The sequence below is a fragment of the Aspergillus pseudotamarii genome, assembly GCF_009193445.1.
Source record: "Aspergillus pseudotamarii strain CBS 117625 unplaced genomic scaffold BDV38scaffold_45, whole genome shotgun sequence".
Taxonomy (NCBI): Eukaryota; Fungi; Ascomycota; class Eurotiomycetes; order Eurotiales; family Aspergillaceae; genus Aspergillus; species Aspergillus pseudotamarii.
Window position 1 is genome coordinate 74,835 of NW_022475059.1, and position 22,119 is coordinate 96,953.

Here is a 22,119-nt window from a genome sequence, read left to right on the forward strand (position 1 = left end):
TGACATAATGAAAATGGCGCGGTGCCAAGAGTCTTGGCGGCGGATCTAGACATTCAAACTTTTATACTCAGTACGAGAGTACGTCGTCTACAATCAAAGCAATCCAGCACTATCCACACGGATATCGGATCCGGAAAGAGACCTTGGGTTAGCACTAGTCAAGCCCTGACAGCACCGTCACGTTTACTTTTTGTACTCCATAACTGAAGGACTATACAGTGCACAAGACGGTATATATATATATAGAGTAGCTAAGCTAGATACTACAATATTGATCAGGCCGTTTAGGGTAGTTCATAAACTGACATAGATTTATAAGTGAATTGTAACTGGTATTTGAATTTTCCACATAATGCAGCTTAAACTCAATGATATCACATAGAGTGCCTTGTTAAGCTTAATGTATACATTTACAAATTACAACACATGGCCTGGCCGCGTAAGAGTCGACTCGGATAATAAGTTAATAACACTATGAAAGTGAAATTGGTGTCTATCAATAGGTAATACATTGGGTGTAGAAGGTGGGGCAAAACTCTGTTCGGCAATGGATTCATACAATCATAGCCAATGTAAGTAAGTATGTAAGTATGTAAGTATGTAAGTATGTATGTATTGGTAGATGGTTGTGATCAAGTCACGATCAGACGTTGCGATAAGCAGTGTCATCGTAGCATATTTCCTCATAAGGTTAGCGGCCCACTTCCATATCGGGTAATCTGATAGGAAACAAGGATGCAAGGCTGAGCTCGTGAGCTGCCATCTTGGGCATCTTTCCTACCTGGTATCCTTTGGAAAATTCGCGCCCCTTAATTTAGCTTCCAGAGATTGCGATTGCGTATCCACGGGTCGCGCCCTAACGTTGCGCCATGCTTTTCTATATAAGAGGCACATATGGCCCATTCCAGGGCTTGACGATAGCCTTCCCATCGAACCAGTCAATTACTTAACCTTTGTGTTCTGTCCATAACAAACATGCAAGATAATCACTTACGTCGCTCAAGCGATGCAGCTCGGACCCTCTCAGGGTCTGGGCAAGACACAGATTACTTGGATTTACCCGTGCGCCAAGTCACCCGTGATGCCAATTTGGAAGAATACACAACAGAAACCGCTGCGGGCCAAATCATCAAGCCCGTTCGATCCGCTGCTTCAGGGAAAATGGAGGATTGGAAGCTAGTAACATTCACCATTGATGACCCAGAAAACCCGAAGAATTGGTCCAAAGCGTTCAAATGGTATTGTACCATGGTGGTTGCTTTCACTTGCTTCGTCGTCGCCTTCGCAAGTAGTGTTATTACGGCCGATATAGAAGGACCAGCTGAAGAGTTTGGCGTCTCGCGAGAAGTCAGTCTGGTTGTCGTTACGGTCTTTGTCATTGGTTTTGGTGTTGGTACGTGTGTTGTGGTCATTCCTTGCTTGTCCCGGTACTGACTGGTTAGGTCCAATGGCGTTCGCACCCATGTCAGAGATGTTTGGCCGTAGGCCTGTCTATGCCCTCACACTCCTCGTAGCGGTCATCTTCATCATTCCTTGTGCGGTGTCGAAGAATATCGGGACTCTCATCGTGTGCAGAGCAATTGACGGCATTGCTTTTAGCGCCCCCATGACTCTAGTCGGTGGTACTTTAGCGGATCTCTGGAAAAATGAAGAGCGGGGTGTCCCCATGGCGGCCTTCTCCGCCAGCCCCTTCCTTGGTCCCGCTATTGGTCCGCTCGCCGGTGGCTACCTGGCTGATGCCGCGGGGTGGAGATGGCTCTACTGGCTGATGTTGATCCTGGCCTTCGTCTCCTGGGTGTTGATCACCTTCACTGTGCCCGAAACCTATGCTCCAACGATCTTGAAACGGAGAGCCAAGAAACTCAGGAAGACACAGAACGACCCCAAGTACGTCACTGAAACGGAACTGGATTCTCGGCCGCTGAGTGAGAAACTGCGCATATTCTTCTTCCGCCCATTCCAGCTTTTGTTTCTGGAACCTATCGTTTTGTTCATCTCGATCTACATGTCCGTGCTGTATGGTCTGCTGTACATGTTCTTCGTTGCGTAAGTTCATGCTCATATTATACCGCTTGTACCACACTCTAACATGATTCTTTAGGTACCCTGTCGTGTATCAGGGTGGAAAAGGCTGGAGTGCCGGATCTACGGGTCTTATGTTCATTCCCCTAGCCATCGGTGTCGTCATGAGCGCGGCTTGCTCTCCATTTATCAACAAGCACTATCTATCGCTATACTCCAAGTATGGCGGGAAGCCCCCAGCAGAGGCACGCCTGATCCCGATGATGTTCTCGTGCTGGTTTATTCCTATTGGACTTTTTATCTTCGCATGGACATCGTACCCGCAGATTCACTGGTTCGGACCTGCCGTCGGCGGCTGGCCAGTGGGTTTCGGCTTTATTTTCCTGTACAACTCGGCAAACAACTACCTTGGTGAGCTTTGCCTACCCTCTACCTCCTAAACCTTAATTACTAACGGTATTGTAGTCGATACGTACCAACACCAAGCAGCATCTGCCCTTGCCGCAAAGACTTTTCTCCGGTCCATATGGGGAGCGTCCACGGTGCTCTTTACTGAGCAGATGTATGACCGATTGGGTGACCAGTGGGCCAGTACATTGCTGGCTTTCATTGCCTTGGCCTGCTGCGCCATTCCTTATGTCTTCTATTTCAAGGGCGAGTCTATTCGCCGCTTCTCGCGATTTGCCTACAACGAAGATGAAGAGAATACTGGCAAGGTCGAGAAGAGCTAAAAGCGTTTTTCTCCAAGAGAACCCGGCACGTAATTTCCATGCCACAAAATTTATTTCTACACTGAACTAGACATCGAGTTCCTGTGTCCTAGATGGCGAATTGGGTTTCGGAATTTCGACAGAATTGGTACCCGAGACGTTTGTTGGAGTTTACGAGTGACATGTTTTGAAAGCTTGGATTATAAATAATATGACTAATATAGATACGCACCTAGATATGTTTAATAAAACTTTTATTGAGAGAATCGATCTAGCAGAAGACTCGGAAGAAACTGAAAGGTTTAACCTAGGTACAACGAAGAAGCCAGACGTCATTGCCCAATCGTTTGTTTAGGGTTTGTCGGATGCTGCTGAACTTCCCCGCTCCTCATCACGTGGTGATTCCACATTGCGGCCTTAGTCATCGCCCGCGATAGTTAGTTAGTTAGTTGGGTCAAGTTAGTTAGTGCGACCGACCGTAGCCTTTGTCTCCTCGTCTTCTCTCTACGAATTCTGATAAGCTTGCCAAGTATTGAAGTTGCCGAAATTAATTTAATTTTTTTTTTTAGAACTATGGATCTCTCCTCGATTTAATTATGAAAGATATTACCTCGATTTGAACCGCCCCGTATCTCGTTTATCCGCCTCGTATGTGATCCGAGTTGAAACACCGAAAAAGTTGAAGTCGCAGCACTGCCGTACAGCGAGTCCAAGTAATTCCAATTTCACCTTCAAATACCCCAATGACGTCCCCATACCAGCCGTCCATGTCGTTCTCGCCGTCGATGAACGGCCCCGACATGACGGCTGCGCCCTCGAGACCCGTTTCCGACCTCCCGCAATCCCAAGTCGATGCGATTATCCGAACGAAACGGAAAGCGCGTGAGCCGAAGGCGTGCTACCCCTGCCATGCGCGTAAAGTTAAATGCGATCGCAACCTCCCGTGTGATGGATGTGTTAAGCGCGACCATGCCGACCTCTGCTCGTACGAACGGCCCTCGAAAAAACGCATCATGGGCGGCGCGGGGCCTGCCCAATATCGCGACAGTCCCGCAGCAACGCCGGGTGGATCGGAAAGCGTCGGGCTCCCTGGATCTGCTGAGACACCTATTCGGTTAAAACAGGAACCTGGCGTGGCGAGATCGAACCCGTTGGCGTCTGCCGGACGAGTCTCAATTGCGCGTGAGGAGTGGGATAATGTGCGCAGTAGGCTAAAGGAGATGGAGCAAACCATCACTAATCTCCGTGTCGGGCTTGAGAAGGCAGAAGAAGGACAGGCGTCTTCATTAGAGACGGGTAGCGTGCAGAGTGGTGATGCAAGTAGCCGGTCCAAAGCCGCTTCCCCGGAGCGAGAGGGTATCCATGCGCCGAACACGTTGGGCGAGGGCACTGTCCACTTGGGATCTCGATCGGTCCTTGCTTATATATTGAACAACAAGTCCGGCTCAGACCAACTGCAAGCCCTGCTGGAAGGTGGCATATTACCGAAACTGGGTCTTGATAATGAATCTGCGACGTATCCGTTTGTCGACCTCTGGTCGTCTGATATGTCTACATTCGACATTAGCGCTGTTTGTAGCGCACTCCCAAGTGATCAGCAGTGCAAGGAGTATGTTTCTAGAACCTGTTACGCCTTCTTAGGAGGCTCTTACACTAAACTGTGACTAGGTTTTTCTACTACTACCGGGACATAGCCGGTGCTATCTATCCCGTTCTCGAGGACATACCGAATTTTGAGATACACCTTGACCTTCTGTTGCGGAATAGAACGGCCACCGGTGGGATATACCGTTCAGATAACGATCAAGCTCAAAAACCATTTGGCGTTTCTATCGCATATCTCGGCTTATTGTTTGCTGTGTTGGCCTCCGGCTGCCAGTCCTCTGATTTGCCCGGGAAGGAGAGAGAGTTAACGTCCCAAGTTTATGGTAAGCATCGTGTTCTACTTCCATCTGCGAACAGCTTTATTTATTGGATGCAGTATGTTGCTCGTACCAGTGTCTTCGAATGACCAACTTTTTGTCGCAGCCGACAATAGAAGCGATTCAGACCCTCCTTGTGATTGGCAATGTCTTGTCCTATAATATGAACCCCGGCATCTCCTACGTTCTTCTTGGTATGTAATTACTTCCATGCCCAACTCTGTGCCAATCTAGTTAACCAATGCCAGGCATGACCCTTCGAATGGGGCTGGCGCTTGGGTTGCATGTTGAATCAAGCCGCTTTTCCACAGCAGAGAGATACCGTAGGCGACATGTTTGGTGAGTAGACCGCGCCTGCCATTGTGATCCATGATTTGTGATTTATGATGATTCTAACACTGCATAGGTGGTCCATGGCTTGGCAGGACAGCCATTTTTCGCTTTCTTACGATCGACCTTCCACCACGGCTGTCTGCCAACCAGAGATAGCCAGTAAAGAGGACTCGACGCCTGGCGAGTGTCCGTATTTTGAAACTCTCTGCCGGGTTATATCTCTGGCGTTGGAGGTAGTGCGCAGCCGAATGCTCAATCCCCACGCACAACTGAGCCAGAAGACCATCCAAGCATACAAAGAAAGGATTCAACACATCATGATCGAGGCGAAGCCTTATCTGCGTGACCGGAAGTACTGCTTCTCTACATCTGAACACCTCGAAAGAGTCGTGCTGAAGCTACATTCCTCGTACTTTTCCTCCGAGCTCCTCCGGCCATCTCTGAAGATAACGGCCGACCCCAACGACCCGCTCACCACCAACATGCGTTCTGACTGCGTTAGCAACTTGATGACCACGGTCGAAGCCTATGTTGAAATGCATTCCGTTAGCTCCCATGCGTCACGGTCTTGGATTGCTTTGCAACGAGCGATCAGTTCAGTTTTCTTGCTCGCAGTCACAGAAGAGTCGAAGACGAACCCCCGTTTCTGGACTCTTTTACGCGAGATGAAGATGATTATTGCAGAACGGGCCAACGAGGAAGGTTTATTTAGTCAGGGAGATGCGTCTAGCCTTCCCCAAACGGATCGCAATGGAAGCTTTAATGCGGCTATTCCCACCACCAACACAACGGCTACTAGCCCCGCCGCCCTAAGCACCGCCTCCCCTGCGTCGGTTGCTGTCGCGGTCGATACACAGACCCAGTGGGCTAAGCCTTTGACTAAGACCCTCCGCGCGCTGGACAAGCTCGAAGCCGCCTTCAGCTCTCATGGCCAATTGCCAGCTGGCCACGGCACATACCTGAACCCGGCTACGGCATCCATGCAAAACCTGGTACCACCGGTTTCCGCTGCCATGACGCCCAGTGTCGGATCCCTTCCGCCTCCGACGCCCGAGAGTTCCACCAGCGGGGAGTGGACCATGCCCAACATCCTTGACCGAGCTGCAGAGTATATTCACCCACCGCTCTGGAGCTGATCATCTGCTGGTGGGGGATTTCGTACTAGGCGTTATGAAGGGTTCATTATGATATGCATGGATTGGCTTTACCAGGGGAGTATATATGCGTTCGGTTGTAAATCTTGGTTATGGTTAGCCTGGTGTTCCTCTTTATCTATGCTGTTTTTTCATGTAAAATTTGGGTCTTTATTTAGATGACCTATTTCTGAGACATTTTCATGATGCATAATTGATAGAAATAAGAAAAATAATCCGATTCTATCCTCCCAGCAGCGTCCATATGTATATCATATCTCCACCTCTTGAACATGAGTATCTAAATTAATACCCATTAATACCCCGCTATAGTAAACAGGAATATCCTTCCCCCATCAACGAAAAGAAATAGAACTCACACTACAGAGTACGCGGTGAAACAAAAAGAATAGCCCTCAATCTCCACGTCAAACCCAAAGTCCAAATACAGTCAAAAAGCGGAGTTGGAAAAAGGCATCCAGTATGTCATTCTCAACATACATTTTCTCTCAACAAGACTGGGATCATAGAAGAGGAGATGGTCATGAGGCATTATACTGCGCTTGGGAAGGTGAGCGGGCTAATGGAGTAGTGGTGATGTGGGGGTATATGTTGGTGTGGGGATGAATTGGAGAAGGGGATTAAACTGATTACAGTATGTCTTAGGAGGGTCATGGGTATTGCTGGAAGGGCTTTTTAGCTTGTAGAGTTGGGTTTGGGGAGGGTTAGGTAGGGAGTATGTGGCCGGGTAAAAGACCTTGTAGAGTCTGGAGCTGGAGTACAAGGTATACTCTACCAAATTGAAGGAGAATAGTAGCTACTAACATAAATTACTACCTAGATAGAGTTCACTCTACCACCACAGCTTCAATATTCCCTTAAACGAAGTAAGTATTAGCATCACAATACTAGGTACCCCGGTCTAGGACAATAGAGATAGACAAGTACCTAGAACCTCACACAGCTGACTAGATTCCATAAAAGAAAAAAAAGCTGAAAAAAAAAAAAAAAAAAAAGGAAGGAAAGGCTCGGTGGCAAATGAAGGTAGGCATCTGGATACATGCGTGACTGGAGAGATGTGATATCGACAGTTCAGTTGTGGTATGGGCTGCATTAGGTGGAAAAGATCTATCTTGGCGTTTCTTGAAATTGCTTAAATGGGGTAAGGTCGAAGGTGTTCCTATTCGTTGAGACGGTTGGGCGGGAAGGGTTCCCCGGTTGGAGTATTGGAGGTTTGGTGGCTGGGCTTAATATTGAGAATGAGCGTCTTTTGGGATTGGTTTGTTCGGGCTGAGAGTGTATGAGTGATCCGTGATCCTACTTTGTTGAATACCTAGAGGGAGAGGCAAGGCCACTTTGTATGTATAACGTAGATTGGAATAAGGAAAATGATAACTAGAACTTTGAACAAACAAACCTATGTGCTGTTTAACGCCTTGTCTATGCCGATTATTAGGGGATACCAATACCTGGTTCCTCGCACTGTTTTGCTTCATGGAAGTTTCTGCTGGTAGCCGTCCAATGGTGATGAAGAATGCAAGGGACAGATATTTGTAGAGGCAGTTGGATGCATCCAGTCTATGGGGGCCTCGGATAAGAAATTTCGATTGTGACACTGGCATGTCAAGCCCTGCATGGTAAATGAGCTCGTGGCTGGGACTTGCTCTACTGGTGAGGGAGGTTGAGACGTAGACAGTGGTGGAACGTCTGCTTGATGGGAATTTGGTTGAAGCAAAATAATTGCCTTTGGCTTCAAGTTTCCATTATCCAGAATCTGCAGTATCTGAGGCAGTGATGCCTCTGTTTTAGTGTCAGAATTGATTCACCATACATATACGATGCAGGGGCAGAACGGGAACTCACCGGTGGCCATATAATAGAAATTGGTCTGGGAGTTCTGGGTATAGATATTCCATGGCTCAGCCTGGAATTGGCCATTCATGTCCGGTGGGACGTAGCTATTCGACATATTCGGTGCCATGTCCACATTTAAAGAGCTAGCGTCTGGAGAACATGCACTGCTGTTTGTGAGAACAGACGGCGATGATGAGCTCGATAAATCGGCATCTTTCGCAGTGGCCTCGTACTGAGGAAAGGTTGGTGAGGGCTGCGGTGGCAGGGTAGGCGCCGGACTCAGAGTATTGTAAGGATAGATACCTGTCGAACCAGGCAGATAAGGTCCACTCATCGCAGGCATGATCTCAACAGCAGGCGATAAAACCTTTCTCTCGACCTCGTACGCTGGTGATGTGGCGACCAACGGTGCCGTAGGATGGTGATAACTCCAACCATTTAGGCTCGCCGCTGCTCTGAGTTCACTCGCGATAACCCGCTCCTGTAGTTTGGCAATTCGGTCTCGGATTTTGCGGCCTATGCAAGGTGGTATTAGAGCCATTCTTACTACTCAAGGCGGAAGAGATACACTCACGATGATTCCTCTGGGACAGCCTGTTCTGTAGCCTTCTTCTTTCGATGGGGTCTTGTTCCAGCTTTGGGTTTGCCACGCCGCTGGCACGATCGTCCTTTACATGCTGTGCACGCATTTTGATGTGACAGTACTTGCGGTTAATCACCTACTTCGCTCACTTGAAATGTGTACGATTCCCCACACTTGTGATTCGGCCTATGACTTCTCTCGCAAGCAGTAGCGTCACCGCCCAAACTAGAGAATTGTAGTGTTTGGAATGGCGATGCTTCGATAGCAATGGAGATGCAGTGCTGGTTTGAAGTATAGCGAGGATATACGGGCAAAGAGCGGTGACTGAGCCACATATAATAACTATGAGATCAGACCAACCTGGACCAGATCAACTGAGGGACAGGCAGCCTGACCTGGTGTTCACATAAAAATAAAAAGTCTGACGTGTTCTCAGCCTATCTGGTTATGGTATATCAAAGTATAAGAGTCTGAGAGACGATTTTTGATTTGTTCGTCGGCTCAACGTGCCGTTCAGTTTACGAGTGCCTGTAATAGATTGAGACAATGTTCCGGGTATATATGAAAAGGGCCCGGGAGAAAAAGCGTAGTTTATCTTTGGAAAAGGGTGTTTAAATATCCACTAAATTAACTTCTCCAAATTGCTACAGCGTTCCTGACGTGAAGGACACTAGTGAATATAATGTCTCGTACCCATGGTACTGGATACTTGACCTGTGGGCTCCGATGGCCACGAGGTACTGAGCCCTGTTCCGTTCCGATTCGCGGGGTTCGCTGTTCAGAGGCCCAAGTAAGCAGCCATGCGGGACGTATGAGGCTTGGAGCGGCGCCAGCTCGGCGCATCAGTTAGTTCCAATAAGTTCTGACAAATGGTGTTATGGCACCTGCGATGATAGGATAGAGTAGGGATATTAGTGCGGATAATTCATGCACAGCTCAGCTGACTTGCTAGCCACCAGTGCTAGGGCTCACCAGCGTGACATTTTCTTCAGCCGTGTGAACCGTAACACATGGAATACGTACTTTTGATTTGGTTGTAGTATCTATTCTGTGTCGGCGTTTATGTTCGAGTATCGCGTAACCTACAGGGTTTGCAGCAAACCATTGCAGGTCTTCCGCCGAGGTTCCCTTTAGGAAAACAATGAGGCCGGCGTCACCGGAGAGACGCAACCAAGTAGATGACATGCCCGGAAAATGACCGGACTATCAGTACAAATCTCAACCTAACTTTGAAATGCTAGAGCAAGGCAATACGTCCCTCCCCAGATCGGTGGACCCAGCGATGGTATTGGAGGTTGTTCATGTGTGTCAATTTGGTTTGGGGTACACGCGAACTTCTTAAGATAACCCTGAACAAGACACTGACGGCGACCTTTCTTGTTTTTGAATAACTAGGTCTTAGTTCGCTTAAAGGAATCGCACATGAGTGGCGTGGCGAACTGTTTCATGGAAGAACGGGACATGGAACGCAAACGCAAAACGACAGTGACTTGAAGTTGGGCACAGATATGAAAGACGAAGGTATCAAAACCGAGAATACAATGTCCGCAGAAATGTAGTATTATTACTTGCTTTATTCCATTAACAGTGCATCATCACTGGCATGGCGCAGGATAAGCCCAACTAAATGCTGATCGGCCGTCAGCATTTCAATGTGGTTCCCGTTGGATTTGCAACTGGCCAGTCAATCATTGCTTGGCTGGAGAAGCTGAAAAATGTGTATCCTACTGAAAGTGCATTAAGGCGATTGGCCGGAGGGTCGCCAGTCCCACCGTCGAAGACGCTGGCATAGATTTCATTTGGTGGAGAGTCAGGGGTTCGTATTCGAAAGGTGAAGAATCTGTAGGTCCTGATTGTCTTAGATGAACCAAAGACGAACTCTTGTGTCACCAGGAAGAATAGAGAGAAAAAATTGATGTTCTTGAAGAACCATTGAAGACCTCCGTTTTGCTTTTTTTGGGCAGACAAGATCCCGTGACTGAAGCAGCATCAAACCGATCACATTGATCGAGCAACCGGAATCGGATGCATCAGAAGCATGATTGGGTGTCTGGTTAATGGCGACGTAGGGAGTACAAAGTGAATGAACAATCGGTTTCATGAAGAGGTGGGGGTCAAAGATTGAATCGCAACCAGTACCATGATAGGGCTACTCCACGTTATTCTAGACGTGGTACAGGTCATGTAGTATCTGCTTCTGCTTCTAGGGCTAAACCGGGCTGTTGCTCAATGATAGCAACCACGTTGCCTACTATTCTACTTGACCAAATTCTACTCTCTAAACTTACTCTCGGTCACTTTATCTAACCTCCCTCATCTTCTCTGTTGACGTTTCCTTGAGCTAAACAAGCGGTCTATATTAAACTCAGAACTGAATAACAAGAGACTTAGCCCTAGTCGATCACTATTTACCTTCACATTGAGTAGCAATATAACGATATGCAAAATATCACCACAATTAGTGACCTGCTACCATAGCGCCGAAATCTTCCCGATAACAAACCTTGCACCCTTTCGTCCAACATTCGATTCATTGTATATCTCCGCCAGAGCGTCACCAACACCAAGATATGCCACCGAGCGCTCCCCATGCGCGAGTTTAGCACACACACTCGCATTTTTCCCAACCTATCGATTCGGGTGCCAAATGAGATCAGTTATCCTGACAATCACAACATGTCCTTCATATAGCCTTATCGCCTTTGCAAAACAATGCCGGAACTTGTGCCGTTGGTGATCGTCGACGTCAAGGGAGGTGACCTTCGGCCCGCGAACGACGACCGCGGCGGTTGTCCGGCGAACACTACCAGATAAGCCGGCCATTTCAAATGAGTCTGACATTCCTCGCCGTTTCAACGGTTGTGGTGCGCAAGCTTCATCGTCCCGGATATGATCTCATTGGTAACTGCCCTTGTCGTACAGAAATCAAGCGCTGGCCGAGAAAGATCACTAATATATTCAAGTTAATCCCACGGATCCGGCCGCTATCTATCAGACAAATCGGAAGGCCTCGGTGAATCATGGTATGTCGATCTGTCTGAATGCGATGGATCTAGTCGTGATGGACTTTTGCTGGCGTTAAGGATTGTATTCAGGCTTGTAGATTGGGGGACCCTGTGTGTGGGTTTCGAGTGTGTAAAGTCTGTTTTGGATTTGGCTGGGTTTATCAGTCCATAAATGAGGATACGCGTGTACAGTACACCATATATGTTTATATTAGACTTCACTCGGACATCGCGCGTCGTTGTCAGAAATACACTAGGTTCTAGGTGTTCAGAGACGGCTTCGCTTTTTCGAGCATCTTGCGATATACTCACCGGTATCGTCTAGATCCGTCTATCGAATATTTTGCCACTGATGATAGCCCCCTTGGTTGAAATGTGCCATTTTAGAGTATTAAATGTCTTATTATAGGATAATCTTAAATGTGATAGATCGGCTTAGGTCTTTATCAGTCATATGACACAGCAGTGGACACCTTCCACCACAAGGTTCTCAAGACTCTTCACGCTCTTAATAGTAAATCTGTAACTGACAAAAATAGGCATTGTCGGTGATAATGTATTGTGAAATGATAATAGCCTTCTTCGTTTTCTTTTCTCTTCTTCCTGGTAGACCTATGCGTGTAATTACTCAGCCGATATGAAGTACTGAAATGTGGAGCAGACACCTTCTAGAACCCCCACTACGGGATCAGGGTCATCAGAAGCGCAAATGAAATGTAGCACTATGTTACCGCCGTTTAATTAGCAACACCTTTGATTATTAGATAGTCAATGAGGACCAGGGAGCCGAGGTATCATGCTGCATTTCCATAGTAGTTGACGCATTGCAAGATCTAAGAATACGTGGGATAGATATTGAAGGGCGCGAGAAGATAGTGAAAACATGCCTGCATAAATGAAGTAGTCTTTTGCTAGATCAGTCCACTCAATCAGATGGGATATCTTCGTATAACATAAATGGAACAGGAAGGAAACTAAAAATGAAAGACATGTCTAACAAAAACTCTGAACCTTGTCCGATTCAGGAGATTAGACCTGGATTCTCCCAAACACGGCAAGCAAAACAAATGGAAACCAATAGACGGCGAGAATTCATATACGAAAACAAAGGAAATTTGAAACTATCAATAAAGGTTAGACAGCCAAACTTGAACTTGAAGGCCACATGGTCTGCCTCCGATTATGTGAGTCTGAGAGCTCTATACTTTCAGCATCCTGACATCCTTGGCCATGAAAGGCTGCGGGTGGTATTGCGACTAGGTGTCTTTCATCTTCCGTATGTCGTGTACTATGTTTTCCAGAGGTTGTGGCCCTTGTGATACTGGTAAACGAAGCGAATGCATTCGCAGCCCGCTCGAATACCGGACGGAGAAAAGGACTGCTGCTGACAATAATAGCAACACCGCTCTCGACAACCGTCCATACATGGCCCATTATTCCACTATAGAGGATATCTGCCTGCTGTAAGTTTACTATCACAACAGGGCGTAGAATACCGAATGTCATCGTTCTATTGCTTCCGAAGATACATTGTCAGAAGAAAAGAAAAAAAAAAAAAAAAGGAGTGGACTAAAGAGTCCTATCAAAGATAGCTTACAGTATTCCCGTGCTGAACACAAACGTCAAGGCCACCCTGGTTGACTTCGGCATCTGTAGACTCCAGAGCGTGGGAAATGGAAGTACCATGATGAATAAGTCAACGAGGACGTCGACCGCGGCCAGAGTACCATAGGCGACTGAGAGGTTCAGGCAGTGCTCGTCTGTCGAGAACATTGACCAATCTAGACCGATTGTGTGGCAGAAGATTACAGATATGAAAATCGTCGTTATTGCCCATAAGGCAGACACCACCATCAAGATGCGGGCAACGAAAACCAGAAGCGGCGTGGAAAATATGCGCGCGAGAGACCAACAGATGCTAATCTTTACCAATCCAAGAGATATGGCGTAAAGGATCATCAGAGCGTAATACATCTGAAGCAAATGAAGAACAACAATATAAGCAGGTGGACGAGCCAGCTGATGTGTGCTTGCAATCGGTGCACCTGATGGAGGAACACAAACCTTAAGCAACGGTGTTATATGGAAAATTTGCAATTCCCATATGTGATGCCCAAAGCCTCTCACAAACACTAGAATACATTTAGATCAGGCAAGTCACCTCTTATCTTCCCTTGACTCACTTGCAATACTAAGAAAACCAATTCCTTGGAAGCATACCTATTGATTCGGCTATAGTCAGAAAAGTAAATCTCGATTATGTTGGACAATTTATGACGCACCATGGATGCAATGTGTAGATAATCTTCAGGAAGAAGCTTTTGTCCCCTTAGTCGTCGAGAGATAATCCGTAATGAGGTGAAGACAATTGTCATGAATATCAAGAAGACATCCACTATAACGAACTTAACTCCCATCGAGGATAGAGGAATGATATCATCTGTAAAAGATGAAGGATTATTCCCGACTATTGTCAATATGTCTGTAGCTGACTCCGAAGGTGAGTCCATCCTGAATAAGTTGAGACACAAAATATACCTCATAGAACTGAAGAAGTGTCCGAACATCAGGTTATGTACCAGCTTCCATTGCTTCCTCGCCAATTGTGTAGGATATCCACAAACAATACGAGGCTTGCCAGTCTGAGGCGCCAGCACTTTCCTAGCTTGATAATGTAGTCTTGTGCGAAGAATGCACGCCGTCGGAACATGTACCTGGCTCAGATCAGACTCCACTAGGCTTAAGTTACCTTGCCCTACAGCAAGCTACTATCTACTTAAAAGTACGCTGCTAGACGTTACCCGGAAAGAGGGAATGGCAAAGGAAATCATGCAACTAGAAGCAGGCGGGGATATTATCGTTTCCGATTCTGATTAATGGCATGGAAAGCAGCGCTTAATTTTAGCAGTTAATTAATCATTTTCAATCTATGACAACCGGAGGGCACTTCCGGTTTCAGCAATTAAATGGAATGATAAGGATACTATAGTAAACGGGTTTATAGCTAAGAGGCCCAGAGCGTATCACAAACCTGGAAATGCCAAACCACCGCGGCTTGGAAGAAACTCCAGAACAAGCGAACTTTTGTTCATGCTGCATTGCGTCAAATATTGCGCAACATACTAACGACTTGCGGCAACTCCTTTTACTCTCTTTTTCTTTTCTGGCGCTTTCGGAATGCTTACTCCTTGTATAGTTACCATTGCTCCACACCTGACGGGGCCCACTTTCCCTGTCGCAGATCGAATTGATAACGAGTCAGATATTTTCATTCTCCGGTCGAATTATCGTGTTCTTTTAAGTTAAAATTCGTGGTAACCTGGTATACGCGGTCCCCAATCACCCCCACAATAGTTGCCACATTCTTGAAGATAGATGAAGCTCACACGCCAAAGTTGATTGAAGAACGACGCATAGGACACGGATTTCGCGGCAGTTGGAAAGCCTCGAAGCTTATTTGGTACTTTTGTGCTGCGTTATCCGTGCAAGCAAAGGAGTTGCCCTCCGGATCTTGTAGAGATCAAGCTGAGAAACTTGACCTATTAGCATACTGCATGCATATGGGTATGGAGAGCATGAACGCTTGAGAAGTCAAACTATGATCCAAGTCCTCTAGCCGTTAAAGCTAGATGAAGCAGGCAACCAGTATCAGTAAAATAGATACCAAGGTGCTCCTGTGTCGTCTTGCGTACAGCCAAGTCCGTTTGCGTTAACCTGCGGCCTTGAATATTTGGTAATGAGAATAAACCAACTGACAGGGGCCAACCCTACAGAATTGCCATCTGAATGGAACCTCGTGCATCGCTCCCCAAGGCGATCACCAGCCTCTCAGGGAGATGTCCAGCAGGATAACTAGGGCTATGACCAATTGCTGTCAGTCCTAATCCGGTTATGAGCAACCTATGCGAGACAGGTTTTGGGCTAGGAGTTCATCACCAAAAGTTAAGCATCCTCCGGCATGCCGGGATCAATTTGCTCTTGGTTCTTTTTTACAGGGCCTGACGCGAATTCCGTAATTAATAATCCTTCTCTGGAGACAGTATCTAGAAAGAGCTTGTAAGTACCGCTCCACCAGGTGGAAGTGTGGGAGTCTCATGTTCTGAGCGGGGAATCTTGGCTGAAAGCCAGAACAACTTTGTGCCAGTGGGGGCACTGCTGCGATTATGAAACGTGGCTGAACATATCGCGATGTGCGTGTTGGTGGAAAATAGAGGGAGCTACGGCCACTGCGAGTCAGGATGCCAAACAATAGGGAAAGTGGAGAAAAATAGCTTAACTCTATTGTCGGAAATGCCTCTCCTGGGCTTAGGACTGCACTGAGACTTTCTTTACCTCGGTATTTCCTACACTGTCCCACTGGGTTGTTTCCCTGGAAAGTACCTTCTCGCTGTCCTTTCCACAAGAGGGCATCCAAACCTATTCAACTTGAGTTTACTACGTCTCTTGTCGTTCTGTCGAGTAAAATACAAATCCACGCGTTCAACTAGCAAGCTTGGCACAGGTTTCCTTTCCCCCTTTACCGTGAATCCTAGTATGATCACTCCATACTCATCGGTGTCTTGCTGGAGTTGGATATTCCTAGTATCCTCGCTTGTTGATTGTAGCTGTGGTTGAGCGGTCTACACATTTCCAATCTAGATGCTTCGGCAGTTCTATAGCACCGAAACAAAAGTGAAACGCAACTACCACTTACCATGATCTACGATATAGCGCACGGTGTTTCCTACATCCCTGTGGCATATTCTCTATAAGCCACTGATGGGGGTCGGCCCTAAGTTAAGGTCACAGAGCCAAGCCAACGCTGATACATTACGAGTAGTGGAGCGAAGTAACAGCGTTTTGGTTACTATAATAGCAATGACCATGCGCGGAGCCTCCTTCCAATCACTCGAAGACTGACTCATCTGCTATAGTCTAAGGTTATATAAACTGACCCTGACTTTAGCGCAGTCGTTGAAACTAGCCACTGATCCATCATAATGACAAGAGGCGGGAAGCTCCGACTTCATGACATCGTGTCTATTACCAATGATTGCTAAGATACTCTTTCTGTACGGACGCAACTTCTGGTCCTGTTCTGAACTCTCTAGAAACTCAGGTATCAAAGTGGCCAACCTTACTATTCCTCGGAGTCCCTTGCCATTCAGATCTATTATGATATAGCTAAAACAAACAACCGAGTCATGAACGACCGATATAGCCGATTTAGTACTTTTGTTCTTACTAAAACGGAGCTATAACCATTTGCATGTGCTAATGGTGAAGCTCTAATCTAATGCAAGTGTGTCTCCTTACCTAGATAGCTTCACCATAAAAAAGCCACGTATATCAGTACGTCTATTATAGGTTAAGACAAAGAACTGTCGTGACACTCTAGCTCACTGCCCAGTTGCGCTACCATGGGTAGAGCGTACCATTTCTACTACAGGCGGGAGGAGTTCTACAAGGCCAGGTACGAGTAATAATGGACAAAGGTTTCCAAGCTCGTATCTCTATTCACATTTTCTTGATTGTTAATTTAACTTACTTCCGGTCACGTGTATCCAGCGTTAGCGTGATTACATTGAATTAGTTTAATACCAGTACAGGACGATGTTGACTTTCGTTACCCCAAAATATATGGATAACGCTACTAATCGAGCCATCATATCTATACTAGTACTCGGGCAAAGAGTTTGCATTGAACCAAAACTTTCATCAACTGAGAGAGTAAGTGAATTAACATATGACTAGAAGCAGTCTCATCACCCTAGGTCTAATGGCCATTGGGGTCTTAGAGTGTTCCATTGTGCAGCATCGTAGTAACCTGATCTCGGAGGCTTTTCCTTGGTGAAGATCTGATCTTATGTATCACAGATTCTTATAGTCCAATGGGATGTTGTTACAAGCTTTCACTGGAGAGACATTCGCTACACAAAACCTCCAGGTGTAACAGTCGGACCATCTTGAGAGGTTATTCGTCTATACTGTATCCCATCAATTCCCTATCGCCTGCCCAGAGAAGTCAGGGAATGGCACATGTTTGTGACTTGCAAGAGAATCATCCCTTCAATGGCTCCACCACGGTACGGCAAGTGATGGGAATATAGATCTCATAGAACCCATTCACACCCTCTTTCGATCAATTCCTAAGAATAGGCCGCCAGTGTGACCCCATGCACAGTTGATAAATGTGTGCCCATCCCTCTTTGCTGACACGCGCATATGCGTTCGATAAGCCCTTAGCCATATTTGAGTCAATATGGGGCTGCTAATAACAACCATATCGCTAGTCATCTCAGCTATATCCTGGCTAGACTGCGCAGTCTCTGCCCCTCGCGTCCCCCCCGAGCTCGACCTTTCCCGATTCCAAGACCAGAACATCATCACACGCGATGTGTGCATCATAGGCGGCGGTTCCGCTGGCACATACGCAGCAATTCGTCTTCAAGAAATGAATCAGAGCGTTGTCGTGGTAGAGAAAAACGACCACCTGGGCGGACATGTCAATACCTACGACGACCCGGCAACCGAAACCGCCGTCGACTATGGAGTGCTATATTACGAGAACCTACCCTTGGTGCGAGATTACTTTCACCACTTCGATATTGAACTGGAGAAGGTTTCAATTCTAGAGCAGAACTCCACACAGCGTCGTGTGGACCTTCGAACCGGGACTCCAGTAGGCCCAGCCGAGGGCAACATGCTTGTGGCATTGGCGGCTTACTCGGCCCAGTTACTCAAGTACCCTTATCTCAACACCGGCTTCAACCTTCCTTACCCCGTACCCCCGGATTTGCTGCTCCCGTTCGGCGACTTTGTGAAGAAGTATAACCTGGAGGGAGCGGTCGATATCATTGCGATGTTTAATCAAGGCGCGGGAGATATATTGCAGCAGACAACCCTCTACATGATGAAATATTTCAGCCTTGATGTGATCCAAAGCGCATTAGGGGGGTTTCTGATCCCAACCAGTCACAACAATAGCGAGCTGTACGGCGCTGCGCAGGAAGAGCTAGGTGAGGACGTCTTACCGAATAGCATCGTCACTTATACACACCGCAACGAGGAGAGAGAGTTTGCCTATGCGGTGGTGGAAACGCCATCCGGGGCGAAAGTGATTCGCGCCCGGAAACTCATCATAGCCATTCCGCCCAAGCTGGATATGCTGAAGGGAATGGACCTGGACGAGTCAGAACGAGCGTTGTTCGGGCAGTTCAATAACACATGCTACTACACTGCTCTCGCCAGGATCCCGGGTCTTCCGGAAGATATGCAAATTGTGAACCGTGCAGTCGATATCCTTTACCAACTGCCGTCTCAGCCTGCGATCTACGTGATAAATACTACGAGGGCACCGAAGCTGTTTTCTATCCTCTACGGAAGCAAAGGCCACATGACGGAAGCAGAGGTTAAGGGTAATATGACTCGCAGTGTCATGCAATTAAGGAATGCTGGCATCCCGGTTGAACCGCCGGAGTTCGTTCAATATTCTGATCATAGCCCGTTCCTATTGACTGTCCCGCCGGATGCGATTCGCAATGGCTTCTACAGACATCTGAATGATTTGCAGGGCCACCGCAAGACGTACTATATGTCTGCCACGTTTAATTCGCATGATTCAGCGCAGATCTGGTCATTCATTGAGAGTTTACTACAGACGAGCTTTCTGTGATGTCTGGGTAGAGTAGGCAATGGCTAGGGTAAATTAGTCTACAGAGGTCATACACCTACCTAGTCCATTCTAGCTAGATTAGTTAAATTTTTGATTCTAGCTACTGTTAAGCTTGAAGGGAGTCTTAATCAATAATCGACTGGTCTTAAGATAAAGCTATAGAATTATTCAATATTCGAAACGTGGCAGGATCGGCTAATATTCACGTCTACAGCAATCCAGTAGCCCTGAAATCTTTACCTCAGATTGTTCATAATCACCTGTATTCGCACATTTCCTGCCAACGATCTATATCCAGTCTTTCTCGATTCTTGTCATACCCGATACGATATGGGGTTTTGGACACATGAGAATAATTGGACCTTGGAGTTTCTAACTCGGTATGTGTCCTGGCGACAAGAATAACTATCTTGTTAGTTGACGGTATTAGCGTAGATATGAAAGGAAGAGCTTGTCAATGGAAATGTGTGTTTTCCAAGTTACTGCAAATGTCAAGGAATCCTGGGTTACTTTTAAGAACCGGTGGTGGGCGTGGCTTCTTTTTATCAGAGAGCTCTGTGAGCTTCCAATCAATATTATTGCTTACATGCTATAAGATTTGTGGTAACTCATGGAGTGGGAAAGCAATCGCTAGACACGTATCGTCGCCAAGCACAGCTCGTTCTTAGTAGACATTATTGGCATAACAAACAGCATTGGTATCGAAACAAGAAATAAAGTAGCAGCGGCATCAACAACTAGGCAGCGCGAGCCCTGGGTCCAGTTACCACAAACATCTCCTGCGGCCGCACACTGAATGCTCCGTTGCAGTTCACACCGTCATTGCCCACCGCATAGTTCGGGTCCGCCAGTTCAAAGTCGACATCCTTGAGGATGCTCGCTAACACCATGAAGGACCATTGCCAGGCATACCGCTTGCCAATGCACTCGCGCTTACCGTTTCCGAAGCCCCTCTTCACACCCTTCGGGAGTTGGTCGAAATTCTCACCGACCATACGCTCGGGTTTGAACGCGTCGGGGTCTTCGAAGATAGCCGGATCACGATTGACGGCCGCCAAAATGGCGATCAAGGGCTGCTTTACAGGAATTTCGTATTCACCACCGGCGAGCAGGACGGGGCCACCGTTCTCAGGGATAGGTTCGATATTGAAGCCGGGGGCGACGCCGGAGAGTCGGAAGGACTCCCGCAAGACACCTTCAGTGTATGGGAGCCGAGCAAGATGTTCATGTTCAATCCTGACAGAAGGACCGCCGACCACAGCGTCCAGCTCCTCGCGAGCCTTGGCAACCGCGTCTGGGTTCCTCGCCAAATAGTACATTGCGAAAGCAATTAGGTTGGGTGCCGTGGCACTACCAATGAAGATATTGATGATCTCATCCAGCACCTGGCTCTCGGTCAAACCCTTACCGGTCTCGGGGTCTTTGCCTTCTAGCAACGCATAGAGCATGTCCTTTTTGTCAGTTGGGTTCGCTTGGCGAGTCTTAACGATCTCGGCTCCGTAGTCACGCATAGTGTCGATCCATGCCTTCCATTTGCGGTTGTGGAACAGCCAGTTGATTATCCTGAAACGGACAGGTCGGCGCATTGCCTCATTGGTAGCACCGTCCATGGCTTTGATGACCGCAGGTTCAGGACCCTCCATTATGTGTACCCGCTGATCGAAGAAGCAAAGCATGTTTGCGGCATGGTTGCATCGATCCAAGTCGTTCGTTAAATTGACACGCTGCCGGGATCCCGCCGTCCATTTCTTGATCAGGTCATCAGTTGTCTCCTGGATTCCGGAGAATACCTGCTCAACGGCTTCCCACGAGACTAGGGGCGCCATTATGCGATGGGCAATACCCCATGCTTCCATTTCCTTGTCCTCGTGCGTTGCCGTGAACAAACTGTCATGGACCGCATCGCGGATTTCCAGTATGGGACCGGTTACGCATTTGCGGAAGCGTGTTTCGTCGCAAACCTCCTCTAGTAGGTGGGCACCGGTAATAAAGACGATATCCTTACCGGGGAGAGAGATTTTGAAGATGGGCCCTAGGTACAGACACGCGGTGTTAACTGTGCTCTAGCCTCTATCGCAAAAGGCTCATTGGGACTCACGATAATTCTTGGCTAGCTTGTTGAAGGAGCCCCAGGGGTTGTTGCCATCGAGATCGAGGAGGTTTCCCAGGATGGGAACACCCTTCGGCTTCGGAATCGGTGACGGCATGATGTTCGCTAGGGTAGGAAAACGATCAAAATTTCAGCAGAAGGGAGGAGGTTCAGTTGCCGGAGGGTATGGCGTAGGGAATTTAAATTTCCTCTCCGCCAGGTCCTCTGCCCATCCTGCACATTCATCCCCCGTTCTTGCTCGTGCAACCACTGGCGGCAGCCATGATTTGTGAAGATTCTTGTGTGGCTGCAGATCACGGCTCAGCTGAAACTCGCCGATTCGTGCGACGATCTCTAGAACAATAGTTTGTGATTTGGCGGGCTGACTTGGGCCATGAGTCCACTGGCCGTCTCTTAGTGGTCCTAAAGCAGGATCGATCGTCGCACAGATCATGGTTCGTCTGGAGAGTGGGAGCTTCCTTGCTTGAGCTGGGGCCCAATGGAGATTGCGCACCCACTCAGAGTGGAACGATTGTCAGCGCACGCTCCAGTGGACGAGCAAAGGGGCAGTCGGTGTGGATGTTTGTTTTGATTTGGTTCCGCGACACGAGATAGAATCGGTTCTGATTTGGTGGAACGCTGATCCACTGCGGCCGCGGACCGTCATGAAGAGGAGACCAACTCTGAATAGCCGAAGTCAATAATCATCTGCCGCCTTTCCAGCTTTTTGGATCCCGATCGGCAGCATGGGTTAATAAAATAGAATAGTGTTTATCCCTGCACAGTGAGGGCATTAAGTGAGATGTTTTCTCTG

At 47.5% G+C, this 22,119-nt stretch overlaps 5 protein-coding genes across 5 annotated transcripts; 3 read left to right on the plus strand and 2 right to left on the minus strand.

Moving 5' to 3' along the window:
• Positions 1 to 798: 798 nt before the first annotated feature.
• On the plus strand, positions 799 to 2,998 carry BDV38DRAFT_252821 (MFS transporter). Its single transcript, XM_032055177.1, has 4 exons — positions 799 to 1,393; positions 1,443 to 2,046; positions 2,102 to 2,433; positions 2,488 to 2,998. The coding sequence occupies exons 1-4, from the start codon at positions 976 to 978 to the stop codon at positions 2,751 to 2,753; spliced, it is 1,620 nt and encodes a 539-aa protein (XP_031911291.1). The 5' UTR covers positions 799 to 975; the 3' UTR covers positions 2,754 to 2,998.
• Positions 2,999 to 3,232: 234 nt separating this feature from the next.
• On the plus strand, positions 3,233 to 6,393 carry BDV38DRAFT_141591 (putative C6 transcription factor). Its single transcript, XM_032051448.1, has 5 exons — positions 3,233 to 4,341; positions 4,401 to 4,660; positions 4,714 to 4,848; positions 4,903 to 4,993; positions 5,061 to 6,393. Exons 1-5 carry the CDS (start codon positions 3,476 to 3,478, stop codon positions 6,121 to 6,123), a joined length of 2,415 nt encoding a protein of 804 aa, XP_031911292.1. The 5' UTR covers positions 3,233 to 3,475; the 3' UTR covers positions 6,124 to 6,393.
• Positions 6,394 to 7,612: 1,219 nt separating this feature from the next.
• xanC (transcription factor xanC) lies at positions 7,613 to 8,663 on the minus strand (the record flags this gene model as incomplete). The annotated part of the gene is made up of 3 exons (XM_032060407.1): positions 7,613 to 7,920; positions 7,984 to 8,490; positions 8,549 to 8,663. 3 exons carry the CDS (start codon positions 8,661 to 8,663, stop codon positions 7,613 to 7,615), a joined length of 930 nt encoding a protein of 309 aa, XP_031911293.1.
• A 9,140-nt stretch (positions 8,664 to 17,803) lies between these two features.
• Positions 17,804 to 19,216, plus strand: BDV38DRAFT_285062 (amine oxidase, flavin-containing superfamily; the record flags this gene model as incomplete). The annotated part of the gene is made up of 1 exon (XM_032060408.1): positions 17,804 to 19,216. One exon carries the CDS (start codon positions 17,804 to 17,806, stop codon positions 19,214 to 19,216), a length of 1,413 nt encoding a protein of 470 aa, XP_031911294.1.
• Positions 19,217 to 19,862: 646 nt separating this feature from the next.
• Positions 19,863 to 21,423, minus strand: BDV38DRAFT_294731 (putative cytochrome P450; the record flags this gene model as incomplete). Its single annotated transcript, XM_032062558.1, has 2 exons — positions 19,863 to 21,248; positions 21,315 to 21,423. The coding sequence occupies 2 exons, from the start codon at positions 21,421 to 21,423 to the stop codon at positions 19,954 to 19,956; spliced, it is 1,404 nt and encodes a 467-aa protein (XP_031911295.1). The 3' UTR covers positions 19,863 to 19,953.
• Between the last annotated feature and the right edge of the window lie 696 nt (positions 21,424 to 22,119).